This window comes from Pistacia vera, unplaced genomic scaffold (genome assembly GCF_008641045.1).
Source record: "Pistacia vera cultivar Batoury unplaced genomic scaffold, PisVer_v2 Contig235, whole genome shotgun sequence".
NCBI classification, from domain to species: Eukaryota; Viridiplantae; Streptophyta; class Magnoliopsida; order Sapindales; family Anacardiaceae; genus Pistacia; species Pistacia vera.
The window spans coordinates 241818-260587 of record NW_022196041.1 but is presented as its reverse complement, the minus strand read 5'-3'; the positions used below and the strand labels follow the sequence as shown (position 1 = coordinate 260587).

Genomic DNA, 18770 nt, shown 5'->3' with positions numbered 1-18770 from the left:
ATAAAACTGTTGTGTGTTTTTCATTAATTGCTGGACACATAAATGTACAACTGACGCCATATCCGGAATCATATTTATTTTAACATAATTTATATATCATTATTATCAACATTTTAATTAATTTGTATATCTTTTGGCTCAAAACCAATCATTTTTGTAACACTGGATTAATCATTTTTGTAAATTCCTCAGTATTATCTAAATGGATAAATCATTCTAATTTAACTTAGTATTATCTAAATGTTTAACATGTTAGAATTGTCGACTACTTCAGTATTCATTCTTATTGGGTTTAGGTTTAAGAATAGAAATCTTTATAATACTAAATTTTAGTATTTTTCTCTCGTAATTAGTGATAATAAACAATAGGACAAATTACTTTCATTGTAATAATATTGACTCAACTGAACGTAACTTATTAATTAGGTGAATCAAAGTAAAATCGTACGCATTTATTCTTTTTGTTTACTATATGTGGTTTGTGTGTTTATTGTTATTTTGGTTTTCATATATCTCTGTTCGTTCAAAACAGGTCGCATTAATTTATTTTCACAGTATTTATTAGAAATTTAGTGGCGTTTTTGTTGAGAAATTACATGATTTTGATTGATTTTCGAATAAGTTAATAGATAAGATACAACAATGATTTAGTATAAAAATAAAAAATCACTGTTTGGTACGGCACGCAGATGTTGAATAACAATAACAAAACAAAAAAAAGAATTGGTTTTTATGTTAATGTCAATTATAGTCAACGAACAAAGAAAGCAAATCCTGAAGCATTCGTATAAACTAATAAGTGAAAAGTTTATACCAAATAATGGACAATAAATATTTTCTTGTACATACCCACCAACACAAATTGCTGGTTGAATCCTGAAGCTGAAAGCAAGTATTTTTATTTCTTTCTCACGTGCATTCTGCATCAACCAACAAAGCTTTATAGATTCCTGGACAGGGGTCCCCATGAAACTTCCAGCTCTCAACGGGGACAGAACATTTCCTCTTCCCGAGGCAAGCCTGAAAAAATTAAAGGAACAGATTAAGGATTTCATTTTCTTTTCCATTTTCTGGCAAACAAAAATGGAGGAGAAAGGTCACCTTATCTACAATGGCTTTAGAATTAGATGAGTGACAGCTTCCAATGGCGTAACTATCGCAATCACCATAAGGGTTTCCAAAGCTTGCAAATAGAATCTTGGAAATGTTCCTTCCTGGAGAGCAACGAAGCCGAACTTTAGGCCTCCAACCCTGGTGCTTCTTGTGGTGCTTTAGACTTTGGTTTTGGCCCCTCCAGGAAACCACCGGTGGCGGATGCGAATCGGACACTTGACCGCATACTTTTGAGACTGATATAGTGTCTACCGATATCCCAAGAGGATAACCATTTTGTTCTTCTAGCAAAACTAATAGATTACCAGTAGGTTTGAGGAAGGATCGAGGTACATTATACCTGTGACAAAAATTACAAGTTCAAACAAGATTGAAAGGCAAATTACTAACAAACACATTTTCTACTACCATGTTTGTGAAGGACCGCCTTTTGGGGTAAGGAAAGAAACCCAATATCGTCCAATACTTTGGCCATTAACCCAAGCTTCACCCTTCCCCATGGATACAAGATTTAATGCAACAGGTTCATTTCCTGGAGGTGCATCGAATAGTGTCTGCAAATTTTCATTAAACCAATGTGGGTTAAAATGGATCAATAGCTCTGAATGTCAAACCGAATTTCGCAAAATCAGTAGTTTCCATACCTTGTACCATGTGAGTGGTTGATGAATAGAGCTTCCATACCTCCTCCATTCAACTTGTCTTGATCCAAAATCTGTGTAAATTTGTAGTTTCTCACCTAACAGGCCAACCTTTAGAAAAAAAATTCAGTAATATTAGTTTATAATTAAACTGTCAACAGTTTTCAATTGTTCTTTGAGATAGCAGAAAAGTTGTATATGAAGTGTAATACATATTAGATTGACCTAGTGTCGTACAATTTAGTATCTGTAATTAATAGAAGACAATATATATAACCTGATAACCCCATGAATAATTACTGAAATCTTTGAATTCCTGTTCACCTTGAATGGTCACACTACGTAATCCAGCAACCCTGCTCTCAAGATATGCTCCTGAGTCCTTTGTTTGCCAATAATAAAATGATTCAATCAAATTGAAATCACAGATTTAAATTCATTAATAGAATAAATGGACTTGGAATCAGTATTGAGAAGTACCGGCAATCCAACCATTACACTAAGTAAGGAGACATCGTTTGTTCCATTAGACAGAGGAACCGTTTTCTCCAGAGTGAAACTTCTATTCGAGTGACTTCCATGTGCAGAGGCTAAAGAAAATTTCAGATATTAAAGACAAGATCAAAACATAATTACATGTATCATTGTTACCTGAAAAAGTAGCCGAGTGGCAACGCAAGAGCTTATACCAACAAATGCTTCATTTATAAACGCAAGCAAGACATGTCCAAGTGAGGTCACTTTCAGTAATGTTTGAGCGTTGGAGGATTCATGCTTAAATCTGCAGATAAATGTACACAGATACAGTAAGATAAACAAGTTTCAAGTTTTCTCAACATAAATTCTTCACTTTGATTTACCTGAAATTGTACCAAAGATAATCAGACACGTCCTTGGTTGCATTCATATGCTCTAGCAATATATTTGCTCTGAATGAAGTGTCATCATAAGTAGGAATAACTTCTTTATATTCTTCCCATTTTTCAATTGAGTATAACTTTTGGCTTGGCTCCATTGATCTTGTACCATATTGAGTGCTCACCTGTTGAAGATGAGAAGACTCAAACATGGAATCCGTCATCAAAACACTTGAATTTTGTACCATAGATTACCTTCGCAGTGTTGAAGGCTACAGTCTTGCAATCTGGTAGGATGCTGATTGACAATGGAGGTAATTCATAAGACGAATTTCGGAAATGGACAGTGACATTCTGTCTTTTGTCTTTGTTCACAAGAAAGGCAGCACAATCTGAACTTTCTTGGAAGACATAGGCCTGTGACCAAAACATATCAATTTCACCAGGTATATTACTCAAAGTTAAAAAACAAAGAAATAAAAAGTACTTGTGGATTCCTTTGCAGTGTTCTTACTTGCTGTTCTTCTCCCAAATTCATGGTGATATTTGCTCCAGAAATTAGAGGCTTTACGCATAGCTTTATTGCAGCATGTAATTCCTTAAGGTGACCCCACTTTGGTTGCCTAATCAGACCTGCATTCTTCAAGTTTGACAAATTGAGATTGTTTTGGAGATATTCTATAATGTGAATAGAGAAAAAAATGAATGACACTTACCATACTCATCTAGAGGAGCTTGATCATAATAACCTGTCAGTACATATGCAGAGGCTGTTCTTCCAAAATTTGTTCCTCCATGATACTACAATAAAACAAAGCTAGAAAATTATGTATAATCTTGGATACATTAAAAAAGAATATCACACTTCATACCATGTAATAATTTACATAGCTTCCTTTCATTTTGGCAACGAAAAGCGCAACATGAAATGCTATGTCTTCAGCTGACCTTATTTTTGCATCTTCACCATATACTTGATAGCTTCACAAACCCATAAAAATCTCATTAGTCTCCTCTCACTACACATCAAGAGGCTATCTGAAAGAGAGCCATCTTCTCTTTTACACGATTACATCAGAGCTAATCGGAAAAAGGATAATAACAGTAATGGAAATACGAAGCCTGTGTTGAAAGCATACAAACTAGTCCAGTTCTCTGTCCATATTGCTGGCTTATTTGGTGAGTTAGGTCCTACAAATGTTTCTCCACACCGTCTCCCGTTACATGTATTGATCTGCAAAAGTAATATGTCCGTAAGCAATTTAAAGAGACTACTCAATTTGTTGAAGCTATCAAAGTAATATTCTTGCGAAAGGAGACTAACCACAGGGTCAGGAGCATCATCTTGCTTACACATCACCCATGGAACGCCCGTTTGAAGATCCACAGCCATTTTTGCAGCCCAACGGACATATGGGGGCCCTTTCTCATGAAAAGCTGGTTCTACCATTCCATATTCATTTTCGATCTGCACATACACAACTTTTAGAACATGAAATTTCTGTAGCAGATAACAGAATGCAAGCTTATGTGACGAACTAAAACCTGCGATAGTATAATTGGCCCTCCTTGTGAAGCATATAGCCTCTCTGCTTTCATCATGATTGCTATGATTGTTGCATATCTTTGCATATGAAACTGCCATAAACAATTAATTAGCATATTCTTAATGATCCCGGCGAAAAGATGTCTAAATCGTTCAAATGATAATCAGTAGTACCACAATAACAGTGAGCCATCAAATGCTTCTGAGAAGATGATTGAATGTCAATACCTTGAATGGCTCGTTATCCGATCTAAAGACAATGCCTGGAACATCATGCAACCAAAATGGAAGACCCCTGCACCATCATTATAGTCCATCAAGCTCTTTGAAAACACAGAAACTTTTTCGCTTTCTACATAAAAAGGTTTAAACTATGCTTCTGTGAAAGAGTTTTAGCAAGGGATCTATTTACCCATAGCCCCATTCACCCTCAATAAAAGGTCCAATCCTAAGGCACACATATAAGCCTTGTGCTTGAACTTCCTTGATGAACCTCACTAAATCACGTCTTCCGCTGAAATCAAACTGCGATTCAAAATGAACCAGCATAAATACATTTTGCATTCTTCCATACGATCTTTTTAACATAATATTCATGTATATTTACATATATGAATAGAGAGAACGATATATTAGGGTGTTTACCTGGCCTGGTTGGGCCTCATGGAGGTTCCAAAAAACAAGAGTCTGTATCACATCTAGCCCTCCTTCTTTTGCCTTAGCTATTAAAGATGGCCACATCTGGAAATAGGCATTACATTATTTAAATTTGTACTACTCTCTATGTAAAATCTTCAAAGCAAGTCAGTTAATAACCAATGAAACAAAACTGTCTATTCTAGGTTCTTAATATGACCAATTTTTAGCATAAGCTTATTGATATGAACCAATAAGAACCCAAAATACAAGTACTTGAGAACAAAGCAAATATGACACATGATCTGAGGTGTTAATCAGGAACAAGTGAAAAAAGATGGCAATGTTTGGTAAGAAAATGACAGAATAAATGTAAAAGACTATTGGTACGCGTAAATGCTTATTGAAAAATTCTGTCAAATAGTTTGGTAAGGACTAATCTTTCAAATGATATCATCACTAACACCGCCATTTCTTCTCATTTTCATTGATTATATTTCACATATTACCATGAAAGAAGGATATTAATAAAGGACAGAACTAAAGTTAACAGAGTACAGATACCTCTGGAGTGCTACGAGGATAGTGAATAGAACCCGAGAAGAGAATCTTATGATGTCCATCAATGATCAAAGATCTTCCATCATACGTTACGTCGCTGCCACAACAGCAACCGGTTGCTACCAAAAACAACAGTGCAAACAAAAACCACAACTTCACCATTCCTCTCATTGACCGAAGCTTTCAATATACAGAACTATATCTATATAATAATATACCACCTGTAGCTTCTCTGCTTCAAAGTATGGAAAATGAAGATATCAATCACTCTCTCTTATAATCTTTCTCTAATGAAAATTTCAACTCAACTGCGTTCTGTGTATGCAAAGTGATTGAAAAGCAAGAACATATATAGATATATAACATGAAAAATGACAGTGGATGAAAAATATATCACAAATCTATTGCGTTTGTCAAAAAAGTACAGGTAAGAAAAAGGAAGAGAATCTATTAATTAACATATTTCATGGTGAATGGATTGAGGTTTCTGGCAGACCAACTTTGAATTGCATGAAATTGGGTAGATTAATTTTTGGTCAACAAAAGGCCAAAAAAAAAAAAAAAAAAAAAAAGTCAGATGGAAAATCAACCAATTACATGCATTGCTCAATTGTCAAAGGTAATTTTCTTGTCATAAGTTTATTTCCTAAAATGAACCAGGTCATTTTCATATTCATTATGTAACCAAGTTTGACAGATTGAATCATTTATGGTCTGAATTGACAAGTTTATATGCTTCCAATTAAACACTTATGAATACAGTATCAAGTTTCATTGCCTCTGCAGATCAAATTTATATAAGCATGAAAGTTTAACAAGACCACTGTGCTTATTGTCATTGCCATGAAATACTGAAAAATATATATATATTTTTTTAAAATGATCATAATAAAGGAAGAAAAAGTATGTACACTCAGATAGAAGAAGCAATGTTTTCTCTGGTTTACTTTTCAGTTTTAAAGTGATATAATCTTTTGATAAAAGTAAAAAGGAGTTGAGATATAGTAGAACTCAAGTAGGATGCATAGTTGATAATTTCATTTCGTTAATTAAAATTTAAACATCATTTAGTGAAATTCAATAATTGAAATAGTGTAATTACTTTAACTGTGATGAGGACGGTTATAAAGTTCTTTATTATGAACCAATTGATTCATTGACGTCAAAACTTTTTTTAGTTTCTTAAAAATAAAAAACAATAAGAAAAAACTCATTTACAAAATATATCAGCCCAGCCTCTGATCAAAGGCCCAATCTTCCAAAGCCCACAATTAGCCAAGACCTAATCAAAGGCGCAATCTTCCTAAGCCCACAGTAGGCCCAACCGAAAAAGCTTCTTGCTTGCAAAGAAGAAAGTTAACCCCTGCTCCAAGCTTTGAATCGATTAAAAGTTATCGTTCAGTCACATACCTGCCTCTCAGTTTCTTTTCTTCTTCACTTCAACTGCCCCAAATCAATCTCAAATGTCGGTATGTTTTCGAAAACCCTAATTTCACTGTGTTTTCAAGAAGAGCAAACTGACTTCATGTAATTTTTTTTTTATTATTCTTATTATTGTTAAAGATTTCTAATGATGTATTGAGGTGCAGATCTTTGAGTACAATGGTAGCGCCGTCGTGGCTATGGTGGGAAAAAACTGTTTCGCAATCGCCAGCGATCGGCGACTTGGAGTTCAGCTCCAAACAATCGCTACAGATTTTCAGCGAATTTTTAAAATTCACGATCGCCTCTTTATAGGTCTCTCTGGACTCGCCACCGACGCTCAAACTCTGTATGATAATATAACATTCTTTTTATTGTTTATTTATATATTTTGGAAAACATGATTGAGTGTTTTGGTTTTGATTTGATTTGAAGATATCAACGACTGGTGTTCCGTCATAAGTTGTATCAGCTGCGAGAAGAAAGAGACATGAAGCCCGAAACATTTGCTAGCCTTGTTTCTGCTCTGCTTTATGAGAAAAGGTTTGTGTTATATAAACTTTCTAGGTTTTTATTTTTTTATGTTTTGTTAGTATTTGGATTAATGTGAAATGGTTGTTTTTGAGAATGAGTTGATTTCGGTGTATGCATAATTTAGGTATAGAAGTGTAGCTTTGGGTTTGAGGAAAAGCCTAGAGTAGTATCTTTACTAAAAGTTGTAGGATTCTACGGGAGCCTAGGTTTCGAACTTAAGTTTGTTATGAGTTGAGGGGATTTCTGATTATCAAAAGAGAAAAAGTACAGCTTTGTGGGTTGCACTTTGTAATTCAGGGAAATTGGTGTATGGGTATTGTTATCATTAAATTATAGTTATCCTCAGAAATTAAAGATAACAAACTTCCAATGCATTGGGTTTGAACCTAACATAACAGACTCTTTATCTGTTTATGTACCTATTATAGTTCCATTTATGTGTTTTAACCTCTCATAAAAAAATTTCTGCTAATCTTTTTTAGGTGTCAAGCATAAATTTATTTCTTATTAGTGTAATATCTTAAGCAACATAGTTCACTGAAGTTGTATAGATGAGAATTATTGAGTGAATGCAAAAATATTTTGAAACTTAAGAAAATTCTACCATGCCTTGCTAGATCATTGCGTAAAGTTGTAAAGCTTTGGAACCAGATACTTTATCCATTTCCTTGTAAAATGTTGTCTCGGCATTGCCTGAGACTTGGCATAAGTATGTTTATGACTTAAGCTGGCTCTACTTCTCAAAAGCATACCAGGGAATTGTATGATGTGTTTTGGTCCATTACTGTTATCCTGGCTGCAAAATGAGATGGTTTTTGTTATAATATGGACAGTGAAATGGCTTTTATTATTATAACATAGGTGGCATGAGTACCTTGATTTTGGAGGAGAATTTCTAAACTTGCAATTTTATTTACAGAAGTGTAAAAAGGAATTGTTGCTGTTAATTTTTTTTCAGGTTTGGTCCATACTTTTGCCAACCTGTGATTGCTGGATTGGGAGATGAAGACAAGCCCTTTATATGCACAATGGACTCAATTGGAGCCAAGTATGTTAATTAAATTCTTCATGTTTTCTTTTATCAAGGAAATGCTGAGTTTTCTTGACTGCTCAGGTGTTTTTATTTCTTTTAATGGATTTTTTAAAAGGAAAATGAAAAAAGATAGAGTCATTTGTTCAATGAAAATGTCTCTCATAAAGTTATATGTGAATTCTGGGCTTGGGACAAACATGAGCTAGGTTTACTACATTTTTACGTTGTTAGTTGGATTCTGAGATGACTACTATTTTATATTTTGGGATTTTAATCTTCAAAAATATAGCCTCATGTAAGCAATAATTGGAGCGTTGTCTATCTGAACCAATATGCAGTTCAATTTAGAATACAAACAGATTTTCAAAGAATTGATTTAAAGCTTTTAATGTTGCGCTCACTCTATTTGATATTTATGTGTCCACTCTCATTGCAGGGAGCTTGCTAAAGATTTTGTTGTTGCTGGCACTGCTTCAGAGTCCCTTTATGGTGCATGTGAGGCAATGTTCAAGCCTGACATGGTTTGTAACTTGACATACCCTTTCTTCTCTTTTTGGATTGTGTTTCCTCTGTATTATCCATTATTTATACAATGGCAACTTTATAGATATGCATGAGAAGGGAATCTGTGCATTCATTAGTAATGGATGCACTTTCTATATCTTTGTGTCCACATTTATCAATTTTGAATGGGTAACTGCCATAAACACAATTGTTATATCAGCTATAAAGATAATGAATGAGAAGCTATGAATAGTGAGATTCTTGAGTTCAAGTTTTTTGTTTGTTTCTTCCTATCTTGAAAAAGTTTCAAGAGTCAGAAGCCTATTGATGGTATCATACTACAGTAGAAAACTGAGAAGACAGGACGGAGTTTTGATTTGAAAGTTGGAAAAATTTATAGTCCTTCATTAGAATTGATAAATTTGGAGTGGTGGATGATGTTGAAGTGGATGAGAAATGGGGGGTTGGAGATGAGGCTGATGCATAATGGTTGAGTAATTTGATAAAGTGTTTTATTGGCTAAGAGGATAATACATACTGGTTTACATGGTACTGTAAAGTCTATGTATTCTAAACTTGTGATGTTGGAATTAACTTAAAACTTAGTAAGTTGGAAAAGAGATGATATTAAGAATACATGTTTCAAGCAATCTCCTTATCTGTTTGAATGGACTGTGGCTGGTGATTGCTGCAGTGACTCTCCACATGAATGCTCTCCTTTTTATTGAACATTTTGTCACATACAACAAATGTTCTACTAACTCTTTGGTTAACTCTTACTCAGGAACCAGAGGAGTTGTTTGAGATTATATCTCAAGCTTTATTAGCATCTGTTGATCGTGACTGTCTGAGTGGTTGGGGAGGCCATGTCTACGTTATGTAAGCTTTTTCAGATGCCTTTTAGTTATCCTTCGTATTACATTTTTTTTCTTCAAGACAATGTTTCCTAGTTGATTGTAATAATAGTAAAAGTATTGAGCTAGGTCCTAAAAAAGGAGTTCCCTGGTTCATACTGAACTTTGCTTAAATTAGCATGCTATAAGGCTCCGTTGGGGCCACTCTTGAGATTTTGAAAATGTTGAACTTTTAATTACGAAAACATTTCCCACTGCAGAGTCTTGATCCTATATATTCTAATAGTGTGCTTAAGTGTAATTAGACGATTATTTCATCAGTTTTAACTTGTCATGCTCTTAATGCAGAACACCAACTGAAGTAAAGGAAACAATCTTGAAGGGAAGGATGGATTGATCTGCTTTGATAATGCTGAAGTCAACTGTTCGTGTTCAGTCCCCAGTTTGTCTTTTATGGAAAAACTTAGACTGCAGTTGAATGTGAACCTCTTAGCTAAGGCTGTTATTCATAGAACTCGAATTGTTGTACTCATAATTTCCGAATGAATTGAAAAATTTTCATATCAAGTATTCAAGATTCGCCTGATTAAGATCTCCAGTCCGTAATGATGCATTTCTTTGGATGAATGTGAATTTTCCAAACGCTCGTGGGCTTTTTACGCCCAAACTACTTTGAGTGAATTGTTGAATTCTTTTCGGTAATGATTTTACTATGCATTGTGATTCAATGATTTTCTATTCAGTACCACAGGCAATTACAAAACTAAACAATGGTGGTGTGAAATGTTAAGCAATGGCCATTCATATTTTCTGAAAACTGTCATTTTCTCTCTTACTTGATGAGACAATCTGAGCCGTACATCTGGTATAAAACTTTTGAAAGGCAGTTACTAAAAGCAGATGGACCTGTGTATTTTTGTAACACAAACCTTCAGGCCCCCCTTTTCTCCATGCCTTTAAGAGCAACAAGAAACATGGTCCTAACTACATCGTCAAAGTGGTGAAATGTCTCGTTTCTGTTCAACCATACTTCAAAAGAGTAACTATCTCTCTTTCTCAGGCACCCACAAACGGGTACATACAGATCAGTTTCTTCCATAATTGTTCGTCTTTAACTCGTAAAAATGATGTCAAAACTGTTTTCTACTGCTGTGGGGTGGTTTAAAGATGAGGGAATCTTCATTTGTAGAGTAAAAGGAGAATTGTACACATTCATTAATAGTTAACATCTTTAAGCATCTAAAATTACTTCATGAGCATGACTCTCCAGATGATCATGATAAACCACATGCACTTATCATTTTTTATTTAGAAATAGATAGGATGACAGCTTTTTACAATACAAACAACAATCGAATTTGGCTCTATAATGATATATTCCTTACAATTCAATACATATTATCTTCTACCTTGATCTATGGATGTATTATACTTTTTCTTTCATGCTGCAGGACGTACGGTGAAATAGAAAGTACAATCAGCATCTTTCAACGGCTCCTTGCAACTTTCTTGGCATTGATTAAATCTGTCAAGTGATTTGATGGGTAGTGTAATCAGTTCAGTTCTTTCTGGATTTGGTAAAGTCATTGGCGACCTTTTCGGCGACCCACTTGATTTTCTTGCCGGAAAGTCTTGCAGGTAATTCAATTTTATTACTGACACATTGCATCGTCATGCCCATGTAGGCTAATTGAAGTAACTAGTTGGAGAGGAAGTTTTTGAATTTTCATCTTTATTTTTTTGTGAATGGATTCAGTTCAGTTTGCGGTTCAACATGGGATTTCATCTGCTACATCGAAAATTTTTGTCTTGCCAATCTGCTGAAGTTGGCCATAGTACTGGCTTTATCCTACTTCGGTGAGTTACACTCACCTGCAAATTAAGTTAACATTTAGACGAAAATTTATCTTACCCAACCCATTATAATGGTTTGTTTTCTTTTGACAATGTGCAGTTCTCTTATTCTTCTATGTTTTATACAAGCTTGGAATCTGTTGGTGCATTGGTCATAGCCTCTGCAAAATGATATGGGCATGTTTGGCCACGTGGTTCTCTTTTTGGGAGTATTGTTGCACTTTCTTGTGTGTTAAGCTAATAAAATTCAAAAGAAGTAACCAACACCGCAGAAGGAATGTTGAAATAAGCGAAACGGATACTAGTGATGAGGAAGAATATTCCGACGATGAAAGCTTTTCATCTGATGATATACCTAGAAGTAATTATTCGTCTCGCCGAGGGATAGATTATAGAGAAGCTCACCTGAGGAAGTCTTTACGGCCGAGAAGTCATCGTGTACAAATTGGGATTAGTAGAAGAGACGCAATACAAAGTCATAGAAGAAACTCCTTTAAGCATCACAACCATGTTAGCAAAGTTGATGATCATATCAGGGTAACTCACACATCAAGGTTTGTTAAGAAAGGCAGAAGTATTAGGGGAGGTGTTTATGGGAGTCGAAGATGGTGAAATGTTGAATTTATGGGGATAGGCGCCATGCTCTACACTTCTTGATCAATGATATAATTAATTGAGGATTTTAGTTTTATTTCGTTCTTCAGTATTATTCTTCATTCAACTTGAAGATAGTAGCATTAATCCTTAACTTCAAAGCAATAAACAAAACACATGGAACGGTAGATTAAATATTGCTTTGAATGCGTTCATAATATGCAAGTTGTTAGGTATAATTCTAATTTCTACCTTATGACAAACGTTTGCTTTAATTTAGTGCATTGAAGCTTCCTTTTCCCAAGAGAATCTGGCCAAAAGTGTGGCAAGAGTGGTATCTGATCCCTTGGAATATCAAATTCCATCCGAAATGTCGTTTTACATTATATATGGTTTCCCACGAAGTTGCCTTATTTTAACAACTTTTTTAGTAACCACCATCTCCACTCAGTGAAAAAGTTCATCTTATTTGATCTTAAACTGCAGCTCCTGGGAAATCTATATAAATCTTACTGATTAAAAGAAAAATTATTACTAGTCTTTTAATTTGCAGTACAAAGCCAGAAAATTTAGCCTATGTTTGTTACACTGTTTTGAATCATTATCCTCTTATCCTATTTGGATTAAAAAATAAAATGTGTTTGTTTATTTATTGGGTCAATTCATTCAAAAAATTAATCTAACTCAAATAGGATTTTTTATCTCAAAATGAAAAGTGGTGGGACTTATTTTCTATTATCATATTTTATTCAATTCAAAACATTTTTTCAACTTTATTCAACTAAAAAACATTACCCTTAATTCCTTCCAATTTAAAAATTAATCCACCCAAGACCACCATCGCTTACCAGCAACCACCATCAGTCGCTGTGGCAAAACAATGTACGACCGGTCAGATCTAATAGATTGTGAGCTGATCTTGGCGTTTCGGACGGCCAAATCTACAACCAGATCCAACCGTTGACGACGGCCAGATTCTGGCTGTAGGTCTGGCTGTTTCAAGTCAGATCCATGGTGGATTTGACCGACGACTGACTGTCCTCTTGGATGGCTGAGGTGTTTTACTTAATTTTTAAACTTTTATTGTGGAGGATGTTTAGCTAAATTAAAAAATATAGGGGGTTAAAAAAAATAGAATCTAATATATTTTCAGAAAATATATCAAACAACTATTCAACATTAAATCAAACACTTAATATACTTTTCAGATATTTTACCAAACACATTTTCATAATTTGATCCAATTTGATTTAATCCAACTCAACTCAACTTAAAATAGTTTTTCAGAATAATTAAATCATACAAACAAACAAAAAACAAATGACAAGGTAGTCATTTTCCATAAATTTTGTGTAATTTTTGTCGGTTTGAATGACTCAATTGTAAGCAAAATATTGATTGTGTTTGTTTTATTATTTTGAATAGTATTTTTGAAAAAATTGAGTTGCGTTGTTATTAAGAGGAAATGATTTGAAAACTAACAAAACACCCCTTAAGTTTGTTAATTTAACTAAACACCCCCTACAATAAAACATTAAAAATTAACAAAAACACCTTCACCCACCCATTAAATGCCGACAGCCGGTCACCACCGTCGAAGGGTGATCGAAAGTCGCCGTAATGGCGCACGACCTGTTGGATCTGACCGGTCATGCGTCGATCTAGCCATGGATCTGGTCGTCAACCATTGCCTGTTTGGTCGTCATCCATGGCCAGCTCGATGCACAACCGGCCAAATCCAATAGGTCGTGTGCCATTACGGCAACTTCTGACCATCCTCCAGCGGTGGTGGCCGATTGCCAACATTTAATGGATGGGTGGGAGTGTTTTTGTTAATTTTTAATGTTTTATTTTAGGGGGTGTTTAGGTAAATTAACAAACCTAAGGGTTTCAAAATAGTTGAATGAAATAGAATTGGATTTTGAGGATAACAAAACAAATATGTATAAAGGGTAAGGATAGGAATAGGATAGAAAAAAATAGTGAAACAATCGCAGCCAATTGTTTTTCAAATAATCTGCCAAACAGGCCTAAGTGAATCGAAAAGCTACTGCGAATGAAGCAGAAATTATGCAGAAAAGGAATTGCCCAGAGTTGAGGCAATGATGAGGTAGATACAAAATGGGTAGTTCCAGTTCTTGGATAAGGTATATTGTAACGTAGAGAATTGTTTTTCCTCTGCAATATTTACATGAAAGTTGCCCATTTTACATTAGGAATATAGGCTTATTGTAGTATACTAGTTAGAGATGGTTTTCCATTTCGTGTTTTTAACGTTACTTTTCTTTTAAGAAACCTTAAACATAGTCCTCATATATGATCAATGACGAATCTGTACGTAAGTATTGCACTCTGTATAATTTCAACATATCATCAATAATATTCTCCATTATCAATCTAACAATGGCAAATAATCATGAAGAAGAGCGAAAACAAACGGCGAGAAGCAGGATTCCCTTCGCCGAACTCAATCAAGTCAGCACGGATTTCGCCATTGCAATGGCGTTACAAGAACAAGAGAGGGCTGCCACAATGCTCACCACCATCGAAAGTGAGAGTAGCGACGTCGATGATCAAACCGATGAAGAAGAAACTTTCGAAAATAATTACGAATACTTGGAAGGGCATAATGAGTTCGAAGCAGAACTAGAGTTCCTGGAGGGACAAGATAGCAACTCCGAGGCTGATGATGCAATGGATGAAGATGAAGAAGAAGAAGAAGATGATATCGATGTAGACGAATTAACATACGAAGAGTTGATCGCGTTGGGAGAATTCATCGGAGAAGAAAAAAGAGGTCTATCATTAAATGAAATATCGAAATGTTTGCATCCAAGCAAAGGTTCATTCGACAGCAAATCGGGTATCGATCGTTGTGTAATCTGTCAAGTTGAATACGAAGAAGGTGAAGTGGTGGTAGCTCTTCCTTGTGAACATCCTTATCATTCAGAATGCATAACCGGTTGGCTTCAAGTCAAGAAGATTTGCCCCATTTGCAGCACTGAAGTTTCACCGCCCAAGAATACGTCTAGCTAGCTATAGTTTAATTAGAACATTACTTATTCAGATCATGTAAATTTATTTGGTTGTAAATAATTGTGATCAAATTCTTTACATCTCATTGTTAATTGTATAGTTGAAAGCATTTAATAAAAAAGTGAAAGAATTAATATTCTTAAAACGAGTAATCACATAAATGAAACACTTTAGAGTAATAAAAAATCAAGACAAAAAATACACACAAATATCAACTATGTAAAGAGAAAGAAATATACGCACGATTTATCATGGTTCATCCAATTAACAGACCATGTCCAGTAAATTCAATATTATTGTAATACTGTTTCACCTCTCTCATTACAATGAAAATAATTTGTCCTATGATTTGTTATCAAAATCGTACAAGAGAAAAGTATATTTATATAATAGATTTAAAAAGTAAAACTTAAAATTACAAAAATTTTTATTCTTAAGTCCAAACCTAATAATGAATTACGAATTTAGAAAAATCCTACAATGGTTATTCATTAAATAGGCTCAAACCGCCTATGGGCTCAGGGTCCTACCCCTTACACCTTCGTCCGCGTTTGCATGACCCATTATTGTGAAAGTGGTTAACAACTCCAAGAAGAAATCCTGCAAAACCACTCCCCAGAAGAAGCAACCATGCATAAACTTGAGTAAAGATTATGGAATTATAATATTTAAAACGTGCTTATGATAATTCAACCTTATTATATCCAAGAAAATGTGTTGTAATAAGTAATATTACAGCCCACATTTATGGAGGGCTGCAAGACCATTCACATTTCACAGAAAACACGAAACAAATGACCAACAGAGGGCAACTCTTTGTTTAATATACTGAGTTTGCTTTCATTACAAGAAATCAAGAAATCCAACAAGTTAAAGAACCTAAACAAAAAAGATAAGCCTGAAACTTATCCACTTAACCATGTTTTGCGCCACCTTTAGACTGATTCTAAGTCTCGCCCGCCATTAATTAAGTACAGTTTAATATTTAGAACCTCAGACATTGTTTCAACGAAACAAAAGACTTCCCACAAAACGACACAGGAAGAACAATTAAAAATGGTTCGATTAAATGAAATGACATCAACAAGTTGCAAGTGGAAATAGGAAACAGTATTTGAAACCAAGAGCACGCGAGGGTTGGACTTTTCCATGAAAACGACGAGGACAAAATTATTAAAAGAGACAAGAAAAAAATTTTAAATTAAAATAAGATAGCGAGCATGCACGTTTTTATTTAATTTTTTTTTTCTTTTGGGGTTAAATTGACGGTTGATATGTGGAGGCAGAAACGACATGTAGGACATGGCAAGTCGGAATGGATTAGGTTTGATTTCTAGATACATTGAATTTGAAAGTTGTGGAACATTCATGATCATTTTTATTGTTTTTGTCTGGCTTTTCACATTTTGATAGTGCCATATGGCTGCTTCGTGGGACTAGTCAACCGTAATTGATGGAGTAATTTGCTTAATTCAGAAACTAATTATTTAGATTAGTTTAGGGTACCCTTCAAGTGTATTTAATCAAATTTAAATAAAATAATGTTTTAAAAATATTTTCCGAAAAAACAAAAAAAAATAGTGAGAGGGAGAATCCAAAAACCAACCCCAAAGAGTTAGCCCGGCGGTTAAGGAGGTTTGTTCTCTTTTTTGAGTTTCTGGGTTCAAATATTGGGATCATCAACCACAATAACATTGTGACTTATCTAGTCTTTTGAGTTTGTAAGATATTCAATAGACTCCAAAAATTAATTGAGGTACACGTAAACTAGTTCGAATACCTCGATTATAAAAAATTAAAGAAAAAAAAGAAGAGAATCCAGAAACCCATTGTTTGAAAGTCCATTGAAATCTAGTTTACTTGACTTTGGTCATAATCTATGAGTTGGTTAATTAATTACTGTTTAATTCAGAAAAGACAAAAATAAAACAGTTAAATAATAGGAAAGTTCTACTTGTAGCCATGATGGAATAACTTTGGTTGGCTGACTCCATTATATTATGAATCCACAAAATTTCTTTTCATAATGTGGAAAATAAAACTGGCGGCGAAGCTTTGATCTCACGAGTGCATTAGTCAAAAACATAGTAACAAGTGCTTAATTACATGTAGTAGATTTTGAATAAAGTCACGCCCACCAACTTGCCCTTTTGTGTAATGGGAGAACGACTTATACATACCCAAGATTTATCGTAACGACAGTTGGTACCTAAAAGGTTTTGAAATGACAAATAGGTACTTTCTGTCATGTTCTGTTAGTGATTTCTGTTTATTACTGTTTATTAATAGTGAAAAGACTAAAGTGCCCTTAAAATTTTGAATTTTAGTTTTTTATAAATTTAAAAATTTCAAAAAACCCCCTAAGTTTACAAATTTCACTAAATACCCCAATATATAAAAGTTTTATAAAATAACAAAAACACCCCCCACCGGCAAGTGCCAGATTCCGGCCACCACCGCCGGAATCTGGCGGGAAAGTTGCGTTACGACACAGAACCGTCGGATCTGTGTCGTAACGCGTCGATCTGGCCTTTTCCGGCCAGATCCGTGGCTGATCTGGCCGGAAAAGGCCAGATCTACAGCTAGATCTGGCCGTCTACGCCGAAAACTCCATCTGCGGCGTCGAAGGCCAGATCTGGTATAGATCTGGCCTTTTCCTGCCAGATCAGCCACGGATCTGCCGGAAAAGGCCAGATCTGGCTGCTGCTTCGACGGCCAGATCTTGCTTTTTCCGGCAAGATCCGTGGCGGATCTGACTGGAAAAGGAAAGATCGGCATGTTCGACATAGATCCGACGGATCTGTTGTCATAATACAGTTTTCCCGCAATTCCGCGATGGTGGCCGAAATCTGGCATTGGGGTGGTGGGGTGTTTTTGTCATTTAACAAACATTTTATATATGTGTTTATAAATAGCAAACCTAGAGGTTTTTTAGAAATTTTTAAATTTATAAAAACAAAAATTGAAACTTTGAAGGGCATTTTAGTCTTTTCACTATTATAAACAAAAATCACTAACAGAATATAACGGAAGGTACCTATTTGTCGTTTTAAAACTTTTGTCATTATAGTAACTTTGGGTATGTACAAGTCGTTCGCCCTTTTGTGTAATTGTCAATCAACCAAATTCAATTTTATTATTATAAGTAAGATTATTGATTGGCATTGAAAAAAAGAAAATTAAATTTGAATTTTATTTATTTAATGTCAAACAATTAATTCTAGTTATTACTTATTAGAGACAAGACACCCCGCTAATTATAAAGTTGAAAACGCGTAATGAAGACATTAAAGGTCAGACGGTAGTTTGAAGTCTTTTCATTGTCGAATATTGTTATGGTCTTGATTTTAATTTTTATTTTCAAAATTAAGTCTAAGATTGTCCATGTTCACCGTATTTCATCACTATGTTAATCCAAATATTTGAATTTCTCAATCAAACTGTAAAACGTCAAAGTATGAATTTTAGTTTTAAATAGATTTTAATGTTCATAATAACTTACCGACTTCTTTAAATTATTACCAAAATATAAAGAGTAAATGACCTTTTCCCACCCCAGGGTTGCTCTTAATGACACTTTTTCAC

The 18770-nt window shown here is 34.6% G+C and overlaps 4 protein-coding genes across 4 annotated transcripts; 3 read left to right on the top strand and 1 right to left on the bottom strand.

The window, feature by feature from the left end:
• Nucleotides 1-751: 751 nt before the first annotated feature.
• On the bottom strand, nt 752-5684 carry LOC116131603 (beta-galactosidase 16). The gene is made up of 19 exons (XM_031417258.1): nt 5358-5684; nt 4803-4898; nt 4570-4682; nt 4386-4452; nt 4157-4249; nt 3936-4079; nt 3751-3845; nt 3484-3592; nt 3328-3412; nt 3126-3244; nt 2867-3028; nt 2615-2796; nt 2444-2535; nt 2235-2344; nt 2032-2136; nt 1758-1865; nt 1522-1667; nt 1102-1453; nt 752-1020 (listed from the first exon to the last, which is right to left on the bottom strand). The coding sequence occupies exons 1-19, from the start codon at nt 5523-5525 to the stop codon at nt 910-912; spliced, it is 2457 nt and encodes an 818-aa protein (XP_031273118.1). The 5' UTR covers nt 5526-5684; the 3' UTR covers nt 752-909.
• A 1024-nt stretch (nt 5685-6708) lies between these two features.
• LOC116131614 (proteasome subunit beta type-3-A) lies at nt 6709-10268 on the top strand. The gene is made up of 7 exons (XM_031417275.1): nt 6709-6823; nt 6944-7125; nt 7212-7319; nt 8269-8358; nt 8780-8864; nt 9632-9726; nt 10050-10268. Exons 1-7 carry the CDS (start codon nt 6818-6820, stop codon nt 10096-10098), a joined length of 615 nt encoding a protein of 204 aa, XP_031273135.1. The 5' UTR covers nt 6709-6817; the 3' UTR covers nt 10099-10268.
• Nucleotides 10269-10719: 451 nt separating this feature from the next.
• On the top strand, nt 10720-12228 carry LOC116131592. The gene is made up of 4 exons (XM_031417243.1): nt 10720-10775; nt 11153-11339; nt 11458-11558; nt 11656-12228. The coding sequence occupies exons 2-4, from the start codon at nt 11242-11244 to the stop codon at nt 12165-12167; spliced, it is 711 nt and encodes a 236-aa protein (XP_031273103.1). The 5' UTR covers nt 10720-10775; nt 11153-11241; the 3' UTR covers nt 12168-12228.
• Nucleotides 12229-14463: 2235 nt separating this feature from the next.
• On the top strand, nt 14464-15305 carry LOC116131630 (E3 ubiquitin ligase BIG BROTHER-related-like). The gene has a single exon (XM_031417291.1). The coding sequence runs from the start codon at nt 14466-14468 to the stop codon at nt 15183-15185; it is 720 nt and encodes a 239-aa protein (XP_031273151.1). The 5' UTR covers nt 14464-14465; the 3' UTR covers nt 15186-15305.
• Nucleotides 15306-18770: the final 3465 nt, after the last annotated feature.

What these genes read in the sequence shown, in the direction of transcription:
- LOC116131630 (XM_031417291.1), top strand. Translation starts at nt 14,466, where the DNA reads ATGATCAATGACGAATCTGTACGTAAGTATTGCACTCTGTATAATTTC.
- LOC116131592 (XM_031417243.1), top strand. Translation starts at nt 11,242, where the DNA reads ATGGGTAGTGTAATCAGTTCAGTTCTTTCTGGATTTGGTAAAGTCATT. An exon ending in CTTGCCGGAAAGTCTTGCAG is followed by an intron (nt 11,340 to 11,457) that starts GTAATTCAATTT and finishes GAATGGATTCAG; the next exon opens with TTCAGTTTGCGGTTCAACAT. An exon ending in ACTGGCTTTATCCTACTTCG is followed by an intron (nt 11,559 to 11,655) that starts GTGAGTTACACT and finishes GACAATGTGCAG; the next exon opens with TTCTCTTATTCTTCTATGTT.
- LOC116131614 (XM_031417275.1), top strand. An exon ending in CAATGTTCAAGCCTGACATG is followed by an intron (nt 8,865 to 9,631) that starts GTTTGTAACTTG and finishes ACTCTTACTCAG; the next exon opens with GAACCAGAGGAGTTGTTTGA. An exon ending in GGAGGCCATGTCTACGTTAT is followed by an intron (nt 9,727 to 10,049) that starts GTAAGCTTTTTC and finishes CTCTTAATGCAG; the next exon opens with AACACCAACTGAAGTAAAGG.
- LOC116131603 (XM_031417258.1), bottom strand. Translation starts at nt 5,525, where the DNA reads ATGAGAGGAATGGTGAAGTTGTGGTTTTTGTTTGCACTGTTGTTTTTG. An exon ending in GAGGGTGAATGGGGCTATGG is followed by an intron (nt 4,453 to 4,569) that starts GTAAATAGATCC and finishes ATGATGGTGCAG; the next exon opens with GGGTCTTCCATTTTGGTTGC. An exon ending in GTGTAATGGTTGGATTGCCG is followed by an intron (nt 2,137 to 2,234) that starts GTACTTCTCAAT and finishes TGGCAAACAAAG; the next exon opens with GACTCAGGAGCATATCTTGA.